The following is a 23,655-nucleotide window of genomic DNA, read 5'->3' on the forward strand; positions in this document are numbered from 1 at the left end:
CAGAAAGCTGAGAGTTTAACAACCCAATCCATCTTTATTTTGGAAGTACTTCCAGCTGGGAAAGGAAAACCCTCACCTTTACAAGTACAGCCAAGTGCTGAAAGAAAGGCAAGTGTGTGAAAGGAGCTGCACGTGGTCCAGCAGCAGGAGGAGTGTCCCAAACGTGTCACCTTCAGGCTGACACCCTCTGCTTCTGCTGCCAGAGCTCTGCGTGTTGGCTGTGCTATAAATCTCACTTGCTGAACAGAGATACTCTTAAATAAGGACATTTCTTGGGAACCTGAATGAAACTAGACACCTGAAACTCTCCATAGAAAAATACAACCTTGTCACAACAGCACCAAGTGAAGTGGATCCATCACAACAACCCTGCAAGGCAGCTCCAACCAGCTCACCTGGGAATGGGGACCCAAACTGGCTGGATTTACCCCAAATCCCCCCCAAATCCAGTTTATCTCTAGGAGCACAGGCTGGGTGTGTGTTGGGTGGATGGGATTTGGAATGGCACTGATAACAGCTGAACAAAGAGCTTCAAATGCCAGGAATAAATCTGCTGATCCCAGGGCATCCCCTGGTTTAATTTTGCCTGGTTTTTCCCTATTCTGGCAGTTACAGACATTTTGGGACGCTTTGAAACACTTCTGACATGAGGACAGTGATGTTTTGGGGGGGAATTTTGCCCCATTTAAACACATGATGTCACCAGGCCAAACAGATCCCACCCAAAGAGGGAATTAATTAAATGAGCCAAATTCTCTGTCCTTTCTGGAGCTGCACAAAAACCAGTGCCACCATCCACTGGGCTCCTCCAAGATAAACAACAGCACCAAACTGAGCTCATCTGGCTTATAACCCAAAGTTTTCCCGTCTGAAATGTGAGGAAATATGGAAACATCTGAAACAGACAGCACAGAACTGTTTTACAGACTATTAACTCCAAGTGAAAGAATAAATTCAAGGCAGACACCAAAGCTGCTCACAGGTCACACCAATTCCCTAAATCCAGGTGACACGAATGTGCTGGATTGATGGGCAGGTGACACTTGGCTGAAACACCACTGGCAAAAAGACACCACAGAAATGTGGGATTTGGGAAAAATGGGACACTCAACTTGTGTACACACCTGCATGGGGAAGCGCCAAGAGAATTCTGAGTCCCAAATTGCTCCAAATAAAGGCAAAAGCTCAGAGCTCCCAGCCAGCAGCAGGGTTGGGGCTAAATAAATACAACACCTGAATTTGGGGGTTTTTGGTTCTTTTCTGAGAAGTTTCACTGCCCTTCAGGCAGTGCTGGAGCTGCAGTTTGCTTTAATCCTGTCCTTTTAATCCCTCATTTCCAGGGCTGTGCTTCCCTGGGGTGTTCAGGGCTTTCTGTAGGGCTTGGGCTCCAATTTTAACTACAAACCCAAAGCTGGGCATTTCTATGGGTACGAAAGAGGAAGTGAAATTCTGCACAAGGAGTTCACATTTCCCTATGTAAGAAACTGATGGAAACAGATTCTGGCTGAACACACTCAAACCATTATCAGACATATCACAAACATTATTGCCTGGTAATTACAAACAGCTGGGACACACAACTCGAAATTTACCCATTTTTTTTTTGAGTTTTCTCAGGAAAAACAAGGTCTTCTCTAACTTTAAAGTGAAGATACATAAATGATATGACTCATGAAGCCAATGTCTCAATAGAAACACATCTCTCTGTTCATTGCAGAGCAAAATGAACTGGGAGCAATCTTTAATTTCCCCTCATAAAACTAAAAAAAAAAAAGCGATGATAGCTTTGCGTAGAAAAAACCAAAAAAATAATATATTTTCAACACATAGCTGTCATATCTCAGGCTAAAGGACCACATATTCTACTCTTTTTAGTGCTTCTATGCACACCAAAGGCACCTTTCTTATGGGTGAGGCTGTGAACTGGGACCCTTTGATTTGGGGTTTTACAAAGGGGGGGACAAAATGGGTGACAAAATGGGCCCTGTGTTACTGACTGCAACCACAACAACGAGGGACTGGGGAACGCTGGAGCTCATCAATGCACCACTGGCAAGGAAAATGCAACCATCTCCAAAGCCCTGGGTGTGAGAGCAGCTGGCAGGACACACCTTGTCCCAGCCAGGGGAACAATCAGACTGCTCTGAATGGAGACAAGCACACCCACTCTGCCCACCCCCTGTGCCCCCCAGCACGCAGGACAAACCCCAGTGGCACCCACAGCTGCCAGCCTGCAGGGCAGAGGGCTGGCAGTGCCAGCAGGTGCCAGGTGTGACCTGCAGGGGAACGTTTTCAAGCTGAGCTGGCCGTGCAGGTCAGGACCCTCCTTGCAGAGGGACAGGGACCCTGCAGAGGTTTCCCCCTCCTCTCTTCTAAGCAGGTGCATCTCCAAAGCAGAAGCAGGCGTGGCTGGGCTGGTGAGGAGCAGGGATGGGTGTGCAGGACGGGCACAGTGCCCAGGATGGGCACGGCCAGACCCTGCCAACCCCCGGGGCAGACGCTCAGGGAGCACAAACTCCTGCCCTGCTCAGACGCTGAAGGACAGCCCAAGCTCCTGCCAGCAGCGCCAGGGGAGGGCAGCTGGGAGCTCCTGCACCAGCCACCAGCTCCAGGAGATGCTGTGGCAGTGCCCTCCTGCCCAGCAGAACCCGGGAGCAGCCAGGGGAGGAGCATTTGGGGTCAGCCAGAGGAGCACTGGGATGCTCACAGCTCCTGTTCCAAGGCCAGGATGGTGGGACAGGCTCAGGGCTCCCAAACCCAGCTGTCCTTGCCCAGCCCAGCTCCAGGAGCACAGGGAGGGTTGGTGCTGGCACCGACAGGAGCACGAGGAGCTCAGAAAATGACTCGGTCCTCCTGCGTCCTCTCCCACCACAGGCTGCTGTTCAGGGTGCCAAAGCTGCTGTCCTCCTCCTCCTGCTCTTTAGCCAGCTCCACAAACACCTGGAAAACACGGAGAAGGAATTCAATTTTCAGTTAGAGAACTAATAAATATTAGCTACTATTAACTTTAAATTAGCTATCTAATTAATCAAGTAAATAATCATCAAAAAGGTAAAAATACAGCCAAGAAGACCCCATGCTCCTTGTAGGAACCTCCTTGGTCACAAATACAACTCATGCTAAAATCCTGATGAGTATTCAATGTGTTGCTTCATCTCTGAGTAAGACATTTCTAGTTTTTTTAGTATTTTGAGGTTTTTCTCCTTACTCCTACCTCTTTTCTTCAATGAAAGGGAAGTTGAACACTGAAGGACATTAATTGTCAGCAATAATTAATCCACAATAAGCAATTACAAGTCTGAGCTTCACCCTCCTTCCAGCTACAAACAGCAAATGTCTGTTCTTGGAATGAATCAGAGCAGCTTTTCCACTAATACCACACATTTGCTTTCTTCCAGTCACTGCAGTTGGCATCTTATTTTTAGAGGGGAAAACAGGAATAAAGAGGAGCTGGAGAGCTGGCAGATGTGATTCACTTTGCAAAAAGGGAATTTAGTTTCCCAAAAATGCCCCAACAGGCACCAGCAAAGCAGCCCCAGTGGCCTGAGAGCGGAGCTTGGGGGATGAGCTGCCTGCACAGGGCGCATCATTACGGGATCATGGAATGCTCTGGGTGGGAAGGGACCTTAAAGATCATCTCATCCCATCCCTGGGACACCTTCCACTGCTCCAAGCCCTTCCAACCTGGCCTTGGGCACTGCCAGGGATGAGGCAGCCACAGCTTCTCTGGGAATTCCATCCCAGCCCCTCCCCACCCTCACAGGGAGGAATTCCTCCCAAACATCCCACCCACCCCTGCCCTCTGACACCTTCATCTGGCAGGGTTCACACTCAAAACCCCAGGTTTTAAACTCACAAACCAGAATTTAACACACCTGTTCCAGTGTTGCTTGAGAAAAGCTGTAGTCCTCGATGTTGAAGGCGTGTTTCACTGGTGAAAGAATCAGTAAGAGCAGATTTAGGGACACTTCACTTTTGATTTCCCAAGAAACAGAGTCGGGCACAAACATCAATAAAGGAAAATTAAGGTAGATAAATTTGGAACAGAAATGGAGGAGTGACATCACATGGCAGAAGTGATGGGAGACAAAAGGATTTGTGTGTGTGATGTATGGCAGGTGCTTCATTACCTTCCTCCAGCTTGGAAAAAGAATGTGAAAGTGACTGTACGTCTTCTTTAGGAATTTTATACGCCAAGATGGAAGCAAAACTGGAACAAAGAAGCAAAACGAGTTTAACTTCAAGCAAAATCACTCCAAGCAAAACTATTAATACCCCATGGAATGGATTTGAACTCCTTTCCTGAAGGTTACTGCAGGAATTCTGACTGCCATGCTCACAGAGGAGAACAGCAGTGATGCAGCTCCAGGTGCATCAGCTGAGGATTGTATTTGCAGGGATCCCTGGCAGGGAGGAATGATGAATCTGGCTCCATGTGCTCAGAAGGCTAATTTATGATTTTATAACACTATATTATATTAAAGAATAATATCATATATTTGTAACTGTAAAGGCTCCTTCAATTTTGTTAGGCCACCTGTAGCAGTGGCCAGTTTATTCATCATTATTTCTGAATCAATTCCATTTAAAACTCCCAATCTTGTCCCTAATATCCCAGTTAGATCCCTTCTTATTCTGCTCCTGAGGTATACCTGTCTTTGTAACCACGTTGTCCAGCCCTCAAAGGATGTTTTTAGGAAGGAGGAGCAGGCTGGCTGGATTTTTGACACATTAATTTGCATGAGCAACTCACACGTTTGAGAGACCATTCTGGATTGAACAACAGTTGCTGTTCACCCACATTCCTCACTACCTAGGGGCCTATTTCATACACTTCAGGTTCAAGTTTGGGTTGAGTCTGAACTATTTGAGCCCTAGTGTGCGTTGTATAAGGTCCTGCTGTTGTAAAAAGTGCAGTGTCTATTTTAAATTTAAATGAGAGCCTGATAGCATGCTGAGCCCAAAGGCAAGTCACTTCTACAGGCTGTATCAAGGTGAAATTACACCAACAGTCTGATTCACTTAGGCTATCACAAACTTCCTGGTTACAAATATGCTAAACTATACTAAAGAATACAGAAAAGATAATTACAGAAGGCTAAAAAGAGAATAATGAAAACTCGTGACTCTCTCCAGAGTCCTGACACAGCTTGGCCCTGATTGGCCAATGAAGTGAAAACAACTCATATGAATCCAATGGAACAATCACCTGTGGGTAAACAATCTCCAAACACATTCCACATGAGCACAACACAGGAGAAGCAAATGAGATCAGAATTGTTTTCCTTTTCTCTGAGGCTTCTCAGCTTCCCAGGAGAAAAACCCTGGGCGAAGGGATTCTTCAGAGAATGTGAATGGCACAGCTGAGACCACCCGAGACTGTTCTAAGTTCATGCTCCTCCACTCAGATTCAACCATTTCTACTCTGCTGACTCATGGCAGGTTTGCTTCCTGGAGCTCCCAGAGCCTGAGGCTTTGGATTTCAGCTGAGCTGGGAGGTCCCAGCACGTCCTGGAAGTTTGCATCACGTTCCTGCAACCCCAACTGCAGCCCAGGGACTCTCCCCTCCCTCCCCCCCATCTCCCACGTTTGAGGAAGGATCTCAATCCCAATCCCTCAAGGATCACACTGCTCTGGCTGCCTGCAGTGCCCTTGGTGGAGTCTCTGCAGTCACCGAGCCAAACTTGGAGCTGCTGGTGGAACAGCAGCCAGCCCACCCTGCAACTGAGACCCCCGGAGACCTCAGGCATTTCCAGGTAAGGGCAGAGAGTCAGAGCCTCGGGTTTCAGCCCTTTCCCAGGGGCCCTGACTCAGGAGGAAGCTGTCAGGCAACAGCTATGCAGAAATCCAGTTTTGCTTCCTCCGTGCCAAACATCTGCGTGGGCTCCGGGCCCCCGCCCTGCCAGCCCGGGCTCTGCCGCCTTCCACAGCCCTTCCTTTTTTTATTCCTCATTTTTTTTAAAGCTGTGTGTAAATATTTACATTCCTTCCCCAGTGCCAAGGAGCTGCTGTGCAATCAGAGGGTTCGATTAATTTGATTAATGTCAATATTTCCTGTGTGTCTGTCAAACCTCACCTCTCCTGGCGGTTGGCGTTGGGGAAGATGTGCAAAATCTGGCTCTGCAGATACTCCACCTGCTGCACATCTGCTGTTTCCCTTAATTTCATTTCCAAGAAGTATCCTCTGCCAAACTTGCTCTTCAGGTGTTGGACGGTACCTATACACCTATAAATTACAGACAGAAAGCACAAGAACAGCCTAACCTCACACAGATCCTTTTGGCTGGGAAAGGATTCAATTAAGGTACCGAATGTAAGGTACCAAATTTATCTGTATTTTTAGAGGAATGTGTCAGCACAGCTGCCTGTGCCCCCTGCCCCAGGGGGGATCTGGGGGTACCTGAGCTGCCCTGACACCAGGATGGCCACACGGTCACAGACAGCATCCGCCTCCTCCATGTAGTGCGTGGTCAGGATTGCTGCTCTCTCCTTGTTCTTAAAGGCTGCTCGGATTGCCCGCCTGCAAAACACAACCCAAACCACCCCTGGGCAAAAGCATCTGCCAGGGAACAGCAAATCCTGCCTCAGTAATCCTCATAATCCTCTATTTATGGATTAATGCTACTCCCACAGCAACAATTAACACCTGAGTTTCCTAAAGACAGCTCAAATCTGCATTCCTGATATTATTTTAAGGATTTCTCTCAGCCTTCAAGCCTGTGATTCCCGAGTTGCTCTGGAAGAGGACACAGCTGCTCTGCAGCTGGCACACGGGTTGGGCTGATGCTCCCCTTCTTGTGAGAGCCCACCTGCAGTCCTGTGTCCAGCCCTGGGGCTCCCAGCACAGGAGGAGTTGCTGGAGAGGGTCCAGAGGAGGCCACGGAGATGCTCCAAGAGCTGGAGCCCTTGTGCTGTGGACACAGGCTGGGTGCTGGGGCTGCTCATCCAAACAGGAGCTCTGGGGAGAGCTCAGAGCCCCTCCCAGGGCCTAAAGGGGCTCCAGGAGAGCTGGAGGGACAAGGGATGGAGGGACAGGACACAGGGAATGGCTTCCCCCTGCCAGAGGGCAGGGATGGATGGGATATTAAGCAGAATTTATTCTGTGATATACCCTCTGGAAGATATCTGCCTTCCAACCCACGACCCTGCTGTGGCTGACAGAGGAGGATACTGCCCCCAGAGCAGGCTGGTTCCTGGGGCCACAGCACTCACCACATGTGTGTTGGCTTTGGGGTCCATCCCGTGGAGGGCTCGCGCAGGGGGTGGAACCGGATCATCTTCATGGTCCCTTCCAACCCAGCCCCGTGAGTTATTCCCTGTCTGTGGCTGACAGGGAGGGATGGATAACTGCCCCCAGAGCAGGCTGGTGTCCTGGGGCCACAGCACTCACCACATGTGCTGCTTGGCTTTGGGGTCCATCCCCGTGGAGGGCTCGTCCAGGGGGGTGGAACCGGATCATCTTCATGGTCCCTTCCAACCCAGCCCCGTGAGTTATTCCCTGTCTGTGGCTCCCAGGGAGGGATAACCCAGCAGGGATAACTGTCCCCAGAGCAGGCTGGTGTCCTGGGGCCACAGCACTCACCACATGTGCTGCTTGGCTTTGGGGTCCATCCCCGTGGAGGGCTCGTCCAGCAGCGTCACCCGCGGGTTGCCCAGCATGCTGAGGGCAAAGCAGAGCTGGGGGAAGGCAGAGGGGCAGGGTGAGCACAGGGAGGGTGCTGGGGACCCCCAGGGGGACCCCAGAGCCCCCCTTACCTTGCGTTTCAGCCCCATGCCCAGCTTCTTTGTCGTCTTCTGCAGGTGGTCCTTGAAATCCAGCACGCTGGCGATGCTGGGGAGGGAAGGACCAGGTGGGAAAGGTTGGGAGGGGGAGGGTTTGGCTTCCCCCTCACCAGGGAATGCAAAACAGCTCCTTTGGAAGAGCTCAGTTACAAATAATTGTGTATCAAGTATAAAAAAAAGCAGAGCAAAAAGCAGAATTGGAGCTTCCATACAAAGCCACCTGTCCTGGAGGAGCTTTGGTGACAACAGAAACAGCTCCAAGCTCAGGACTCCTCATCCTTGCAGCTTCTACAAAGGTCACTATTAGTATTTTATAACCTTAAAAATAATTATAAAATAATAATTATTATTATTATAATTATTATAGTATCAAATAATTATATATTATTTGATAATCATTATATAATTATCATACATATAATTATTATAATTATTATTATATAATTATTATTATCATTATATAATTATCATACATATAATAATTATTATACATATAATTATAATCTAATTATCAATAATATATCAAAATTAAACATCCCAACTGAATTTTGTGTGGATGAACCTTCATCTCCTCATCTACGAATTCACAACAGCAGAATTTCGACCAAGATTAAAACCAAACTTAAATGGAAACAAAAACTGCATTAGGAAAGGTGAGAAGGGGAAAAAAACCCCACCAAAAAAAAAGCCAAAACCCCTCCAGCAATGAGGCTGAAGATAAAAAAAGTTAAAGCAACTTCAGCTCAAGCACAAAGGTTTTTGTAATGAACAACTCACCGCTTGATGACCTCTTTAACATCAGACTGGCTCATGCCTTTGATGGCTCCATAAATCTCAAAGTGCTCCTGCAGTGTGATATCTGGCCACAGAGGATTTGTCTGGGGACAGTACCCCACGAATTTCACAGAGTCATCCTCACTGCTCAGCCCCAAGGAATCATCTCCCATCAGAACCTGTGAGGAGAATGCCCAGACCTTAATTCAGAATATTACAAATTTCCAAATAAATGTAAATTTTCAAATATTACAAATTTCTTTTTGCATGGTTTTGGCAGAAAACATTTGCATGGTTTTAGTAAAATGGCCTCAGCAGTGCTTGCAATGATAACAATAAAATGGAAATGTGGGCTGATTTTTTGTGTAACTGTGGCACGGAACATACCTGCCCACTGGTTGGCTCAATCTCTCCAACAAGCATATTAATTAATGTGCTTTTCCCAGCTCCATTGGGTCCCAACAAACCCAGGATTTCTCCTGAAAAGGGACAACACAAACATTGCCCACGAGATCAGATCAATGGCTCCAAGAGCTGCTTTTATAAATCAAACAGCTCAAGAGCAAAGCAACTGAACTCCAACCTTTCTTCACGCAGAGGGAAACGTGTTTGGTGGCCACTTTCTTTATTTTTCTCCCCAGAAGAAATTCCTTCCTCTCGTCAAACTCTTTGTGCAGGCTGCTGACCAGGATTGCTGGCATCTGGCGGAGAAGAGGGAGGGTGGCTGCAGATCCCAGCAGCTCTGGGGAGCCCCAAACGTGGGGGTTTGGGTTTTACCTCCTCACTCCTGGGGCTGCTCAGGATCTCTTTGACTCTCAGCCTCTCTGCCTTCACATCCTCATCCTCGTTCTCCTCGTGAGGCACATCTGGGAACTTCCAGGGCTTGGCTTTGGTGAAACATTTCCTAAAAGGGAGGAAAGCAGCACGAGGCTGAGGCTGGCTCAGGCCTCTGGCGCTCTGTCCTGGTTTGATGGGCACTGAGTTTTTTGGGATGCATGATATGGTACAAGAGGGACTCCTCTCTTCTTGATGAACTGAGAATTGATTATCTGAAGGGTGGAGATGGACTGAGAGTTGGTGATCTGAGGGTAACTGAATTGAGAACCCAAGGTTTTGTCTCCCTGTGATGTACTGGGAATTTGGTGGGGGCAGGAGGAGGAATGTTTTGGAAGGTTTTCATCCTGAGTTCTGTATGTGCTTCTTTTTACATATAGTTGTAGGTTAATAAAGTGGTTTTTTTTCCCTTTATTCCTAAGCTGGAGCCTGCTTTGCTCTATTTCTGCTCACATCTCACAGTAACACCATGGAGAATACATTTTCATGGGGGCACTGGCATTGCACCAGCATCAAACCGTGACATGCTCAAAGGCATTTGCAGATTCCTGCAGCTCATCCCAGAGCAGGAGGAGCTCAGGGACTGCCACTGTGTCACCTCCCTGCTGAGCTCTCTGGCCATGCACTGGGAATGGTAAATCCCTTGGTTTTACATAGGGAACAACCTTACAAATTCCTGATTTTGCAGAGGAAATAATGTCGCAGACAACTTCTATGAAAAATCCTTTCCTTAGGATTTTTCCTCCTGAGAAGCTGAGAGGCCTCAGGAACAAAATATAAACATTGATTATCTGCTGCTGTGGAATGCAACAGGTGCATCTGTGATTGGTCCATGTTGGATGTTTGTAATTAATGGCCAATCACAGCCCAGCTGGCTCAGACAGAGTCCAAGCCACAAACCTTTGTTATCATTCCTTCTTATTCTATTCTTAGCCAGCCTTCTGCTGAAATCCTTTCTTCTATTCCTTTAGTATAGTTTTAACATAATATACATCATAAAATAATAAATCAAGCCTTCTGAAACATGGAGTCAGATCCTCGTCTCTTCCCTCATCCTCAGACCTCTGTGAACACGGTCACAGAAATAACCCCCCCTTTCTGCACTTCAGTGATAATGAAAGAGATTTTATTTTTATTTTTTTTATTTCTCCCACTGCACACCCCAGTTTAGCCACCCCCAGCACCTTCAAAACCAGTTCCTTTGGACAATATTTTGGATAAAACCCATTCAGGAGACTCACCTGAAGAAGGGATCTTCTCTGACCGTCCTCCCCCCGTTCTTCAGCTCGAAGCAGCGCAGCAGGAACAGCCACAGCACACACTGCAGGTAGGGCTGGGCAGACACAAACCACGCTGCTCACCAGGCTGGGAACCCTGCGCTGACCCCCCCACCAGGGACGAGGGACAAGAAGCTCCAGCCCTGCACCGCCACACAAGTGGTGGTGTTGCCAAGAATATGAAATATATCATTACACGCTGCTCAGCAGGCACGACCAAAGTGGGTTGAGATTTAGAAGCAATTATTTGGGGTTTTTGTGCAGAGAGGGGACTGTTCTTGCTCTGGAGCTCTTGCTCCATCAGCAGGGATCCCCATAATAATCAGAATTAACACTGGCAGTGTTAATCACGCCATGGGGGCAGCAGATGTTGAGCTGGTGGGCACAGCAGCTCTCCCGGCTCAGCATCAGAGCCAATCTTTACTGATAAAGATGATGGACAGCAGGGGATCCCAGCAGGAACCACAATTCCCGACAGAAAATTGGGAATTTTCCCTCTATAAAACCAGAGAATGCAATGCCATGCTCACAGCCAGAACTGCCACCAGCAGCCGGTCCCAGGGGTCGTGGAATCCCCCACTCTCACTCTTGCCTTTCCATGAGACCTGGGAATTCAGGGAGAAGCATGCTCAGGTAAAGAATCACCTACAGAGACTCCATTTCCTACACTTTCATCTCATTCAGGTGCTCAAGGACTTCCTGAGCTCTGCAGAGATTCTCCCAAAAATAAAAATCCAACAGCTCCATCCAAAGCCTGGGGCTGCTCCTGCTTTCAAGCCACCCACTCCCAATGAACCCTCATCCCATCCCTGGGTTTGCTCACCTGGTTTATCACAGAACCATGGAATGGTTTGGGACCTCAAAACCCCTCTCATTCCATCCCCTGTTGCTCCAAGCCCTGTCCAGCCTGGCTTTGGACACTCCAGGGATCCAGGGGCAGCCACAGCTGCTCTCGGCACCTGTGCCAGGACCTGCCCACCCTCACAGCCAGGAATTCCTTCCCAAAATCCATCTAACCCTGCTCTCTGTCAGCTTGGAACCATTCCCCCTTGTCCTGTCGCTCCATCCCTGGTTTCAAGTCCCTCTCCATCTTTCTCGTAGGCTCCCTCCACTCAGAGAAAGGAAATTTCATGGGAAATTCGCTGCTTGCCCCATTTTAAAACCAAACCACTTTGCTTAATAGGAAAAAGGTGATTTTTCTCCTGAAGTGGCTACAGAGGACACACCAAAGACACCCACCCAACCCCAGCCACCTCCCAGGGCTCTGGAAAGGACCCCTGCAGTCCCCTTACCTTTATAAAACAAATCAGGCAGCCAATGAGGGGATAAATAGGGATGAAGATGGAGAAGACGTAATGCAGGATGGTGGTTACCAGGTAATGGTCCAGGAAAAAGGACACCTCAGTGACCACTGTGCAGAGCAGGGCTGTCTGTACCAAAGAAAAGGGGGAAAAATGTCAATTTTCGTCCACTTCAGACACTCCAAGCAGAAGTTAATGAATTTAAGGTATTTTTCTTAAAGCTTTTATCACTCGGCATACGGCAGTGAGTGAGACATCGGTAAAAATTTCCCATTTCTTGTGCAATAAGGACACACAAATCAACCAAACAACTGGGAATTTTTGCTGTGGCTTTGGAAACCACCAATCTTCCCACTTAGCCCAGCTCCAGGCCAAGCCACTCACCACTGAAAATATAAATGACCAAAATTCCTTCGTGTTCTGGACTTTCTTGAAGGTGAAGGAGACCACGTAGGTGAAGAGCACGACTGAGGGGACGTAACCAATCAGGCAAAAAATCTGCAGAGACAGAAAGGGATTCTCAGGGAATGTGCAGCAGCAATTTTTATGCACAAGGATCAACTGGAATTACCTCAGTGTGATACAGAACTCTGGAGTTATCTTTGTCACTTTATTTGATGTATTTTGCTGCCTTGGTGCATAGAGAAGGTATTATTAAAGACACAAATTAAGGAATGTGTGGAGAGGCAAAAACTCCCCCCTCTCTCCAGCTTCCTTTAAACTCTTTCCTGTTCTTATTGGTTGTTTTGTAACACAGGCTCCCATAAATGCTGACCTCAAGATTCTGGCAAATAATAAGAATTCCACCATGGCATTTTTTGCAGAAATTCAAACAAGGGTAGAAGAGCAGCCCTGCAGCCACATCCCAAACCTGATTAACTCTGGCAAAGCAGCTGGGAAAAGCTGATTCCTCTCAATTCCAGCCAGGATCACAGGGAATCCTGCTCTGAATATCAAAGCCTGGTGCTGTCCTGCACTTAATCCCATCAGCAATTCTCTGCAGAGATGGGCTCTGCCCAAAGTCACTGTGCCCTTGTCATCAGCAGCAGCAGTCACCAGTGCACAGAGCACAAACGGGCTCAGGTAGCAGAAAAAAAGGAGAATTTCCTTGGGAATCCTGATGGTTTAAGAATCAACAAGGCTGGAAAAGAGCTTTGAGATGTGAGTCCAGCCAGAGCCCTCCAGGGCCAGAGACTCCAGCACCTCCCTGTGCAGCTGTTACTGCTGGGCCAGAGATGGCACAGAGCTGGATCAGAAGGCAAAGGGGTAAAAATTCTGTTTATTTCATCCTCTCTTCTTTTATGGCTCAGTTTGCTACAGGTGGACTTGACTGGTCATTTAATTAATACATTTCACTTGATGGGTTAATTAACAAGGCACCCATTTGTAAACAAGGCACCCATTTGTAAACAATCTTATGAGAAAAAGAGATTATTAGAAAAACACTCCTTGTAGGTTGTTTTTAATATTTGGTTATCACTGTTTATTTTCAGCTCTTTAAAGCTTCTCAGGTCGATTCTGAGAAAACTTATTAAGCTTTCTTTCTCTCTGAGCAGGATGTCACATCCACAGGCAGCTCCATCCCAATCCCATCCCAATCCCACCCCCATCCCTCAATTTAACCCCAAGCTCAGTGACCCTGATCAGCCCAGCCCAGATATTTAAAGCTGACACAGCAGAAATAAAGGAGCATTTCCTTGGAAAACCCTGGTGCTTTAAATCCCCTTCCACTCCCAAACACCCTTTCTGTGAAGAAATCCTTCCTGCGCCCAACCCAAACCTCCCCTGCTTGATTTTATTCCAGTCCTGAATGAAACTCCCAACTTGGAGCCACTTTCCCCATGAAAAACTTTCTGTCTTTGTTTTCCCTGTGTATCCATGGGGAAAATCCAGCTGAATCAGGTAAGGGAAATAAAAAAGACCCCAGCCCAGACTCACCACAGCCAGGAACTTGCCCACATAGAAATAAACGCCATAGTGGAAGGCAAAGAGGCTGCCAATCATCAGGGTGAGGATGAGGAAGAACAGAGGCAGGTCTACCACAGCCTGGCCAGTCCAGTAGGCTGAGGGATAGAGCCCTGCAATCTTCAGCTGGGTGTAAGCCTTGATCTGCAGCAGGGGAACAGCACAGAGTTAATTAAAATTAACGTTTTGTGAATCCCCTCCTGTGTTATGCTGTTATTGCCAAGCCTGGCTTGGCACAGAAATGCTTCTCCCAAATCTGCTCCACCCTTGGCATTGTTTTCAAGCCTTCTTTGGCTCTTTCCAAAGAGGAAATCCCAGGATTTTGACCTCCCTGTGGGTCACCTGGGGGTTACCTTGTGGTTTTCTGCGTTGTCCATGGCGAAGTAGGGTGGCATCCCAGTGATGATGATCCCCAGCAACACAGCTTCAAAATAGATCTCCAGCCTGAAAATTGTGTCTGGAAGGTCCTGGGGTAGAAATCAGATTTATTCAATGCCAGAATGTGACCAAAAAATTGCTAAATTAGGAGTTGGAACACGGCTGAGAATGCCAAAATGAAAAGTCTGTGGGTGTCAAGATCACCTGAGCTTCAAAATAGATCTCCAGCCTGAAAATTGTGTCTGGAAGGTCCTGGGGTAGAAATTAGATTTATCCAGTGCCAGAATGTGACCAAAAAAGTGCTAAATTAGGAGCTGGAACACAGCTATGAATGCTAAAATGAAAAGTCTGGGGATGTCAAGATCACCTGAGCTGCAGCAGGAAGAAAAAGACCTGTGGAAGTTTTGGGAGTATTTAGATGAGGAATAAATAAGAACTAAAGAACTTTTCAGAGCATTTATCTCCTGCAGCAGGTCCTCTCCTCTCCCAAAGGCCCCTCCAGCTCTGCACAGACCAAGAACTGCAGGCAACCTCCAACAAACCCACAACTAATGAATTCACAGGACCATGGAATGGTTTGGGTTGGAAAGAACCATGGGGATCATCTCATCCCAACCCCCAACTCCTTCCACCTGACTGGGTTCTCCAAGCCCCACTGAACCTTTAATTCCTGACACATCATCCTCTTTCCAAGCCCCTTTTTCCTCCCTTTCCACAACCTTTCCTCCCTTTCCAAAACAATCAAATTTCTCTTCTATCAAAGAATACAAACCAATAAGTTATTTCCAGAAAGTGCGTGAGGAAGTTCGTTACAAGAATGGAAACATCAAAAAGCTTAGAAAAACTTAAAAAAAAAACCCCTCAAAGAACAACATTCCTGCACTCCCCAGAGCAAAGTGCCAGCACCTTCCACACCCTCCTAAACCCTGCAGACAGCCCCAAACAGCTTTTCCCTTGGTTTGTGGGGTGTTCCTGTGGAGCTCTAGGACATGAAATAAATGTGTCCTATAATATATATAACAAAATAATACCTGGACTTTCCAAGGTAAAAAAGAGAGTGTTTAATTTCTAACTCCAACATTTATAGATTTCTAAAAGTGACAGTGGATTGGAGGGTGACAGTGCCACCTCTCCAATGACACTGGACAAACCAACAGTTCATCAAATTCTAGAAAAGAATACAAACCAAGAAGTTATTCACATAAAATGTGTGTGAGAAAGTCCGTTACAAGAATGGAAACATCAAAAAGCTTAGAAAAAACCCCAAAAACAACATTCCTGCACTCCCCAGAGCAAAGTGCCAGCACCTTCCACACCCTCCTAAACCCTGCAGACAGCCCCAAACAGCTTTTCCCTTGGTTTGTGGGGTGTTCCTGTGGAGCTCTAGAACACAAAATGAAACTACGTGGACACTGGACTTTCCAAGGTTAAAAAAAATTGTTTAATTTCTAAACTCCAACATTTATAGATTTCTAAAAGTGACAGTGGATTGGAGGGTGACAGTGCCACCTCTCCAATGACACTGGACAAACCAACAGTCCATCAAATTTCTCTTCTAGAAAAGAATACAAACCAATAAATTATGTAAATAAAGTGCGTGAGGAAGTGCGTTACAAGAATGGAAACATCAAAAAACTTAGAAAAACTTTTAAAAGCCCCAAAACCCAACATTCCTGCACTCCTCTTGCCCCCCGGGGACGCTCTGCCCTCTCCCCAGGGTTCCAGGGTGGTTTTTTTGGGAGCTGCTGACCTGAATCAAGGGGTTGCTCCAGATCTGGATGCTCTCAGTCACGTTCAGGCTGCGCAGGAGGAGGTTGCTGACAATGTTCATCAGAACTGGCAGGGAATGCACCATGGTGCTGTTGAATATGATGTTGAAAACATAATTCTAGGAAGAAAAAAAAAATATGTGCTGCATTAATCCCTCTGCCCTGAGAGGGCTCTCCTTAATTAAACCTGAACATTGGGATAAATCTTTGCATAATCAAGAGCCTTGCAGGAGGCTCTGGGCTGCTCTGGGTGCTTGGCACACACAGCCTGATTCAGGAAATCAGAAGAAACTCCTAATTCAGGAAATCAGGAACAAATTTCTAATTCAGGAGATCAGGAACAAATTCCCAGCACGTTTCAGGAGCAGTGGGGCTCTGACAAATGGCACTCCAGACAATTCCAGCCTGGGAAACCAAACACACAAGGAGCTGCTCTGGGCTGATGCTGCTCATGGGTTTAAAACCTGACAGGCAAAGGTGTGCAGGAGCTGCACTGTCACACTGCTGGCAGCAGTGACAGGGGCTAAAAATGGGGACAAGAGCCAGAGCTGGCACATTGTAAAGCAGCTCCCTTGCTGGGGATTAAATATGATCCCAAAGTTCAGATCTTCCTGTTACTGTGAACATGTACAGCTCAAGGAACTGATTCTTCTTGACACACGAGAGCACCATGGAGTTGTTTTTCTGTCAAACTGTAATTCAGTCAGTACAAATTAAAAAAAGAAATCATAAAACATTCCTCTGCCAGGTGTCCTGTGAAGTAGAATATTTCTCCTGACCTTCTGTGTTCTTGTGGGGAAGAAAATGGGATTGAAGTTTGATTGGCTTACTGTAATTGTAATTATATAAATATAATTATATAATTATGGAAGAACATTTATTTTGCTAATATTCCCACTCCTTCCTCTTTGCAGCCTCTTGTATAAGCAATATTATATGATTCCATCAATTATATTATATTATTATATAATGATATATTATATAATAATATATTCAATAATAATATTAAATTATTATTATCACTATTACCATTACCATTATTATTATTATTATTACTATTATATTATTATTATTAATATTATTATTATTATTATTATTATTATTATTATTATTATTATTATTATTATTATTATTATTAAATATTATTATATTATATAATTCCATTATATTATTCCAAATCAGTATTATTTGATTCCATGACTCCAGAGCTGCTTTTCAGGTGAGAATTTCACACAGCAGCCCCAGGAGCTGCTCTCTGGGCACAGCCAGGCCAGTGTGTGCCTTACCTGCCCGGACTGGAGGGCAAACACGTTCAGAGCTGCACTGTGAGGTGCCACTGAGACATAATCACTGTCATTGAACATCTCCCAGAGGATGTTCATTCTCCCCAGGGAGTGCACAATGTCACTGATATCCGACTCTGGGGACACAAAACAACAGGGAATCGTTAAAACTGGAAAAGACCTTCAGGATCATCAAACCATCAAATCCATTTTTCCCCTGGTGAGGGCACACCCTGAGTGCTGTGTCCAGTTCTGGGCCCCCCAGTTTAGGAGGGACATTGAGGAGCATGTCCAGAGCGGGCAGTGAGGCTGGAGAGGGGCTGGGAGCACCAAAACCCTGTGAGGAACCCCTGAGGGAGCTGGGGGTGCTCAGCCTGGAGAAAAGGAGACTCAGGGCTGCCCCCATCGCTCTGCACAGCTCCTGAAAGGTGCCTGTGCTCAGCTGGGGCTGGGCTCTTTCTCCAGCAGCACTGACACAACCAGAGCACACAGCCTCGAGCTGCACCAAGGGAAATACAGGCTGGATAGCAGGGAAAAGTGTTTTACACAAAGGGTGATAAAGTTCTGGAATGTTCTGCCCGGGGAGGTGGTGCAGTCCCCATCCCTGGGTGTGTTTAACAAAGCCTGGATGTGGCACTGGGGGCCAGGGTTTGGGTGAGGGGCTGGGGCTGGGCTGGACTCGATGGTCTGGGAGGGCTCTGACAACCTGGGGGTTCTGTGAATTCTGTGAATTCTGAAATCCAGCCACTCCCCACCCTTCAGCCATGTCCCTGAGTGCCACATCTCCCTGTCTTTTAAATCCCTCCTCATCAGCAGCCTGGAGTATCTTACACACAATTATCCATGCACAGCTCAAACAGCTGCTGGTTTCTCTGCCTGGGCTCCTGCTGGGCGTTTTTAAACCATCCTCAGTTCCAACTAAAATGGATTTTCCCAGATGTTTTCCAGCAGGATTTTAATGTTGATTTATCTCAATGTTTCTGGCCACTTCTCTCACCTGAATAATCTCCTGACACAGCAAGAACAAGGTCATGGAGATGGGAGGAGGATCTCCAAACCAAACCCCATGGCACAAACTGACAGTTTACCACCCCTGGGCACTTGGAAACTCTTCATCTGGGTTAATTCCAAGGGAAAAGCTCATTCCCAACCCCAAAACCTGGGAGAAGGAGGGAGGTGGAGGCAGGAGCTGCTGCCCTACCTGTGGAGTTCTGCAGCAGGAGCCGACTCCTGTACTTGTGACTGCTCTCTCCAGGCTTCAGCAAGTACAAATCTGGGGAGAGTTTGATAGCAGCTACAGCATTTTTGATGATGTGGTGTATGAAAAACAACAAAATCTGAACTACAAGGAAAATGAGGAAAAGCAACAACCTGAAAGAAATAAAAGTTTGGGGTTTGTTACAGTCCAGTGAAAGCCGACCCAGTTTTATGTGCATGCTGTTTAAAAAAACATCTCCCTCACCCCCCAAAAAACCATTTTTAACAGAAATTACAGCTCCACACTTGCTATTTTTTAAATGGGGAAAACTGAAGGGCAGGATGTGCTTTCCCTGGTGCCATTCAGGCAGGATTTGGGACTCCCACACAGAGGAGGAGCCCCAGTACTCACATAACTCTGACACATTTGTTCTCCCGTTTCAGGCTGAGGAAATGCACTTTGGCTATGGTGGAGACCTGCTTCTTCCACAGGGCTGAGTTGCTCATGGCTGGTGCCTTGGCCTCAGAGAGCATCAGCAGGCTCTGCTCCATGTCATCCAGGGACTTGGTGTCCATCTCCTCCTGGCCTTGCTGCGAGTGGAACACGCTGTAATCTGGAACAGGGCAGGGAAAGCCAGGCAGGTGATCTCTGACAGCTGGGGGAATGGGGCAGGAGGGGGAGCCAGGGGCCAGAGACCCCGTGCTCTGCCTGTTGTAGAAGTCACCTCACCCATCCCATGCCATCCCAATCCTATCCTAATCCTATCCCTGTCTCAATCCCATCCCATCCCAATCCTATCCCATCCCACTCCATCCCATCCCAATTCCACTCCATCCCCATCCCAATCCTATCCCATCCCACTCCATCACCATCCAATCCCATTCCAGCCATCCCAATACCATCCCCATCCTCATCCCAATCCTATCCCATCCCCATCCCCATCCCAATTCTATCCCATCCCACTCCATCCCCATCCCCATCCCCATCCCATTCCAGCCATCCCAATCTCATCCCAATCCCATCCCAATCCTATCCCTATCCCAATCCCATCCCAATCCCCATCCCATCCCCATCCCAATCCTAATCCCATCCCAATCCCTATCCCAATCCCAATCCTATCCCATCCCATCCCATCAAATCCCCATCCTAATCCCATCCCATCCCCATCCCAACCCATCCCATTCCAATACCATCCCACTCCACCTCAATCCCATCCCCATTCCATTCCATTCCAATCCCACCCCATCAAACCCCCATCCCAATCCTATCCCATCCCCATCCCTGAATTGAACCCCAAGCTCAGTGACCCTGATCCAGCCCAACCCCACCCATGGCAGGTACTGAAAGCTGACACAGCAGAAATAAAGCAGCATTTCCCAGGAAAACCCTGGTGGTTTAAATCCCAGAACCAACCAGGCTGGGAAAGACCTCTGAGATCCCTGAGTCCAGCCTGTGACCAAGCAGACCACGGCACCAGGGGCCATCCCATAAACATCCACCCCATAAACACCTCCGGGGACAGAGTCCCAACTGGGACTTGATTCAAAATTTTGCCACCAAAAGGTTCATATTTGCCCCAGTTTCACACCCTTGGCCCGTGTGTGCACCTGCAGATCCAGCTGTTAAATCCTCTTAAACCCACACAGAAACTGTGCAGTCACTCTAATTAGGGAGTAATTTCCATACCAGTTACAGAGTACATATATCTACTCATACTAATAATTCTGGATCACACAGAAAGCTCCAGAACAATTAAAACAGCTCAATGCATTCAAAACTGACATTAAAAAAACAACTGACTCATTCTGGAGTAATATTAAGCAATCTCAACTTTTCATTTGGACTGAAAGTTGATTTAAGGTGAGACAAGCTGAGCTGTTTCAGCCCTAAGTGCAGCTACTGTTCACACAGAAGGCTGAAAATTAATTTTACCCTGCACATTTATAATTTCTTGAAAGCAAACTCCATTAGGAAACTAAAGGGCATTTTAAAAGGCAAGTAAACTGTAAAGCCAAGCAGTCAGAATGAAAAATTAATCAGTAAAAAGCTTTTCCCCTGGATGCTCCCAGAATCACTCCCCAGCCAATTCTCTGCCTTTTCTTGTGTTGGAGTCCTGGTTGCTGAGAATTTTAAAACTTTCTGTGTCTGACCTCCAGGAGAACACTGCATTTCACCTGAGGCTGTGGAAAAACCTTCTAAAATTAATTAATTAATTAATAGCACTAAGATTATGAGTGCAGAGTTTAATTAGAAGTTGTGATATCACAAAGTAAAATACTTAGAGTCTAGGGTTTTAAAATACAGCAATATATATTATATATATTAATATATAATATATATAGTATATATTAATATATAATATATATAGTATATATTTATATATAATATATAGTAATATATATTATACATGATATATGGTAATGTATAATATATATAGTAATATATAAATATTATATATAAATATATAATTATAAATTATATATATGAATTATACATAATTATATAAAATATATATCATATAATATATATATAGTAATATATTATATATTACTATATATATTATATATATTATATTATATTATATATAATATATATTATATATAGTAATATATAATATATATTATATATATAATATATATTTTAAAATATAGTAATATATATAAAACAAAATTAAAATTTTAAAGCAGAAGCTAGTCCTTCTTCTGTACATTCCTCTTCATGAGTTTAAGTGTATTTTGTAATTGAATATTGAACAATTGGAATTTCAAGGCAGTCACACGATGCTCTTTGCAGTTCACAAGAGTTTGTAGGGTTTTTGTAAGGTTTTTGTAGGATTTTTGTAGGATTTGGGGCTTTCCTGCTTCCTATTGAATAGTGAATATAAAATATTGAATATACAATATTGAATATTGTATTTGAATATTGAATATACAATATTGAATACTGAATATTGTATTTAAATATTTCAACAGCCTGGGAAGCTGTGAGAACCCAAGGACGCCCGGATGCTGGTGCAGCACCCTGTGAGGGATGTTCTCCTTGTTCCCTCCTTCTGGCAGAGCCAATCCCACAGGAACTGAGAGCAACGCCAAGCTGAGGGCACAGCCCTGCTCCTTCCCACCTGCTTGGTCAATCTCTGCCTCCACCTCCAGCTTCAGGTAAACGTCCTCCAGCGTGGTCATGGACACGCCATAGGTGATGACCCCCAGGTGGGAATGGGTGTCCAGGTCAGAGAACAAACCTAAGGACAGAGGCAGCTCTGAAACTCTGCTCCAGCACCTGCCAGGAGCTCTTCAGGCTCATCTCACACCCCTCTAAACCTCCTGCTTGCTGGGAAAATCAGGAATGTGGGAGCAGCAAATAAACCGGAAAGTTGTGGTTTGAGAGCCAAGGTGGGACAGGCTCCTTTGAGCATGACATTTCAGTCTCTGTGGTCAGGAAATGTGGTTTTGCTGAAGCTGTGCTGCTTCTAAAAACTGGCTCAGCATCCTGAAGCTGCTGGGCTCAAAGTTTCCTCAGGGCAGGTTCAAGGTGAGCTCTCCTGGAAAAATCACACCCAGGACAGCTCATCCTGCCTGAATCCCTGCCCAGGCACAGAGGATTTTACACATAAAACCATTGAGTCACTTTATATCTACAAAAATAATTAACAGTCATTTCATATCTATAAATAGATAAAAATTTATATAAATATCTAAGAATTCCCAGATGTTTAAGGCCAGCTTGACCAGGCAGGAGATGCTGGATAGGGCACAGAGCTTGAAGACCAGTGTGAGGTTCAGAGTGGGAGAACTTCACAGCACCTCAGGGTGAAAAATGTTACTGGGTTTCTGTCAATCGTATGAAATCAGGACTTTAAAAAAAGGAGCTTCAGAGCCAAGGTGAGGCTGAAGGGAAATTTAAATGTACAAAATGGGAGGAGCACTTGGATATTTGACAATACTCCTCAGTCCTCCAGTTTCTCCTGTCCCAGCTGACAATGTGCGTTCCCAACCTCAGCTCCCCCTGAAATAGTTTGGGGGAATTGATTCAATCTCAGCCTTTTTGCAAAGCTCATAAACCATTTACCCCAATGCAACAGGGAAAAAAAATCTTTATGGAATATCAGCTGCATGTTCCCATCAATATTGATGCTCCCTTGGCTTCCCACACAGGATTTATTCCGTTTATTTCTGGGAGCAGAGCAAGGAGCCCTGTCCAGGACTGCTCAGATAATTGCTGCCATCTAGTGAAATCCTCCCCTCGGCTCCTTGCTCCCTCTCTCCATGGAATTTCAAGGCAGTCACACGATGCTCTTTGCAGTTCACAAGAGTCTGTAGGGTTTTTGTAGGGTTTCTGTAGGATTTGGGGTGTTCCTGCATCCTGCAGCAGGCCAGCCCTGCTCTTTGGACCCTCTGCAAGAGGATGGTAATTCTGCAGGACCAGGGGATGCTCAGGTGGAAGGGACTCCTCACCACAGAGGCACCTCCCCAGCCCTTGCTGCTGGGCACCCACATCCCTCACACCTCACTGGAAGAGGTGACAGAACCCTCACTCACCTGAGAAAACCCTCCCTGATTCCCCACCAAATAATAATAAATATAAAACCATCAAACCACAACTGACACTTAATCAAGAGCATCAGCCTAAAGCCACGCTCAACAAACACCCCCTGTTGCAATCACTGATCCCTGCAACACAAAAACCCACAAGTACCTGCAAACTTGTCCATGTCCTTGAGAGGGAGGGTGTACACGAGCTGCTCATCGTTCTGCTGGATCAGGCTGGCTGCAGGGATGTGCTGCCTGATCAGAGACGTGGTGGCCTCTGTGTTGCAGTAGGCATCAATGTGCATGCTGGAAAAACACAGCAGGAGTTGGGGTTTAGAGCTTGGCCTGCTCCTGACACTGCAGCAAACATTCAGTTGTACCACTGTGATTTAGATTTTCTGTTTTTCAGATTCTGTTTTTCAGATTTTCCGATTTTCAGATTCTTTAGTGTGTAGTTCTGAGCTTCGTGTTAAGTGTTGGTAAGCTCTGTGCACAGAGCAGGGAGACAAAACAATTCCTGTTCCAGCTGGGCACCAAGGACAAATGATCCAAATCTCAGCCCAGG

General features: G+C 46.2%; 1 protein-coding gene across 3 annotated transcripts in view; it reads right to left on the reverse strand.

Annotated features, from left to right (window-relative positions):
* Positions 1-27: 27 nt before the first annotated feature.
* ABCA5 (ATP binding cassette subfamily A member 5) overlaps positions 28-23,655 on the reverse strand; it is a 50,052-nt gene continuing 26,424 nt past the window's right edge. For 2 of the 3 annotated variants that reach the window (XM_030962042.1, XM_030962044.1), the window contains 23 exons: positions 23,257-23,396; positions 21,683-21,802; positions 18,973-19,174; positions 18,565-18,734; positions 17,367-17,500; positions 16,062-16,199; positions 14,287-14,400; positions 13,907-14,077; positions 12,353-12,466; positions 11,960-12,097; positions 11,198-11,272; positions 10,632-10,723; positions 9,334-9,460; positions 9,140-9,257; positions 8,944-9,035; positions 8,560-8,735; positions 7,756-7,831; positions 7,583-7,677; positions 6,401-6,520; positions 6,077-6,226; positions 4,131-4,210; positions 3,876-3,931; positions 28-2,940 (listed from right to left, as the gene is read on the reverse strand). In XM_030962042.1, the coding sequence (XP_030817902.1) occupies positions 2,833-2,940; positions 3,876-3,931; positions 4,131-4,210; positions 6,077-6,226; positions 6,401-6,520; positions 7,583-7,677; positions 7,756-7,831; positions 8,560-8,735; positions 8,944-9,035; positions 9,140-9,257; positions 9,334-9,460; positions 10,632-10,723; positions 11,198-11,272; positions 11,960-12,097; positions 12,353-12,466; positions 13,907-14,077; positions 14,287-14,400; positions 16,062-16,199; positions 17,367-17,500; positions 18,565-18,734; positions 18,973-19,174; positions 21,683-21,802; positions 23,257-23,396 (2,806 nt within the window). In that variant the 3' untranslated portion in view covers positions 28-2,832. The remainder of the gene's footprint in view (positions 2,941-3,875; positions 3,932-4,130; positions 4,211-6,076; positions 6,227-6,400; positions 6,521-7,582; positions 7,678-7,755; positions 7,832-8,559; positions 8,736-8,943; positions 9,036-9,139; positions 9,258-9,333; positions 9,461-10,631; positions 10,724-11,197; positions 11,273-11,959; positions 12,098-12,352; positions 12,467-13,906; positions 14,078-14,286; positions 14,401-16,061; positions 16,200-17,366; positions 17,501-18,564; positions 18,735-18,972; positions 19,175-21,682; positions 21,803-23,256; positions 23,397-23,655) is intronic. The other variant, XM_030962043.1, reaches the window with a different exon arrangement.

Source organism: Camarhynchus parvulus, chromosome 18 (assembly GCF_901933205.1).
Source record: "Camarhynchus parvulus chromosome 18, STF_HiC, whole genome shotgun sequence".
NCBI classification, from domain to species: domain Eukaryota; kingdom Metazoa; phylum Chordata; class Aves; order Passeriformes; family Thraupidae; genus Camarhynchus; species Camarhynchus parvulus.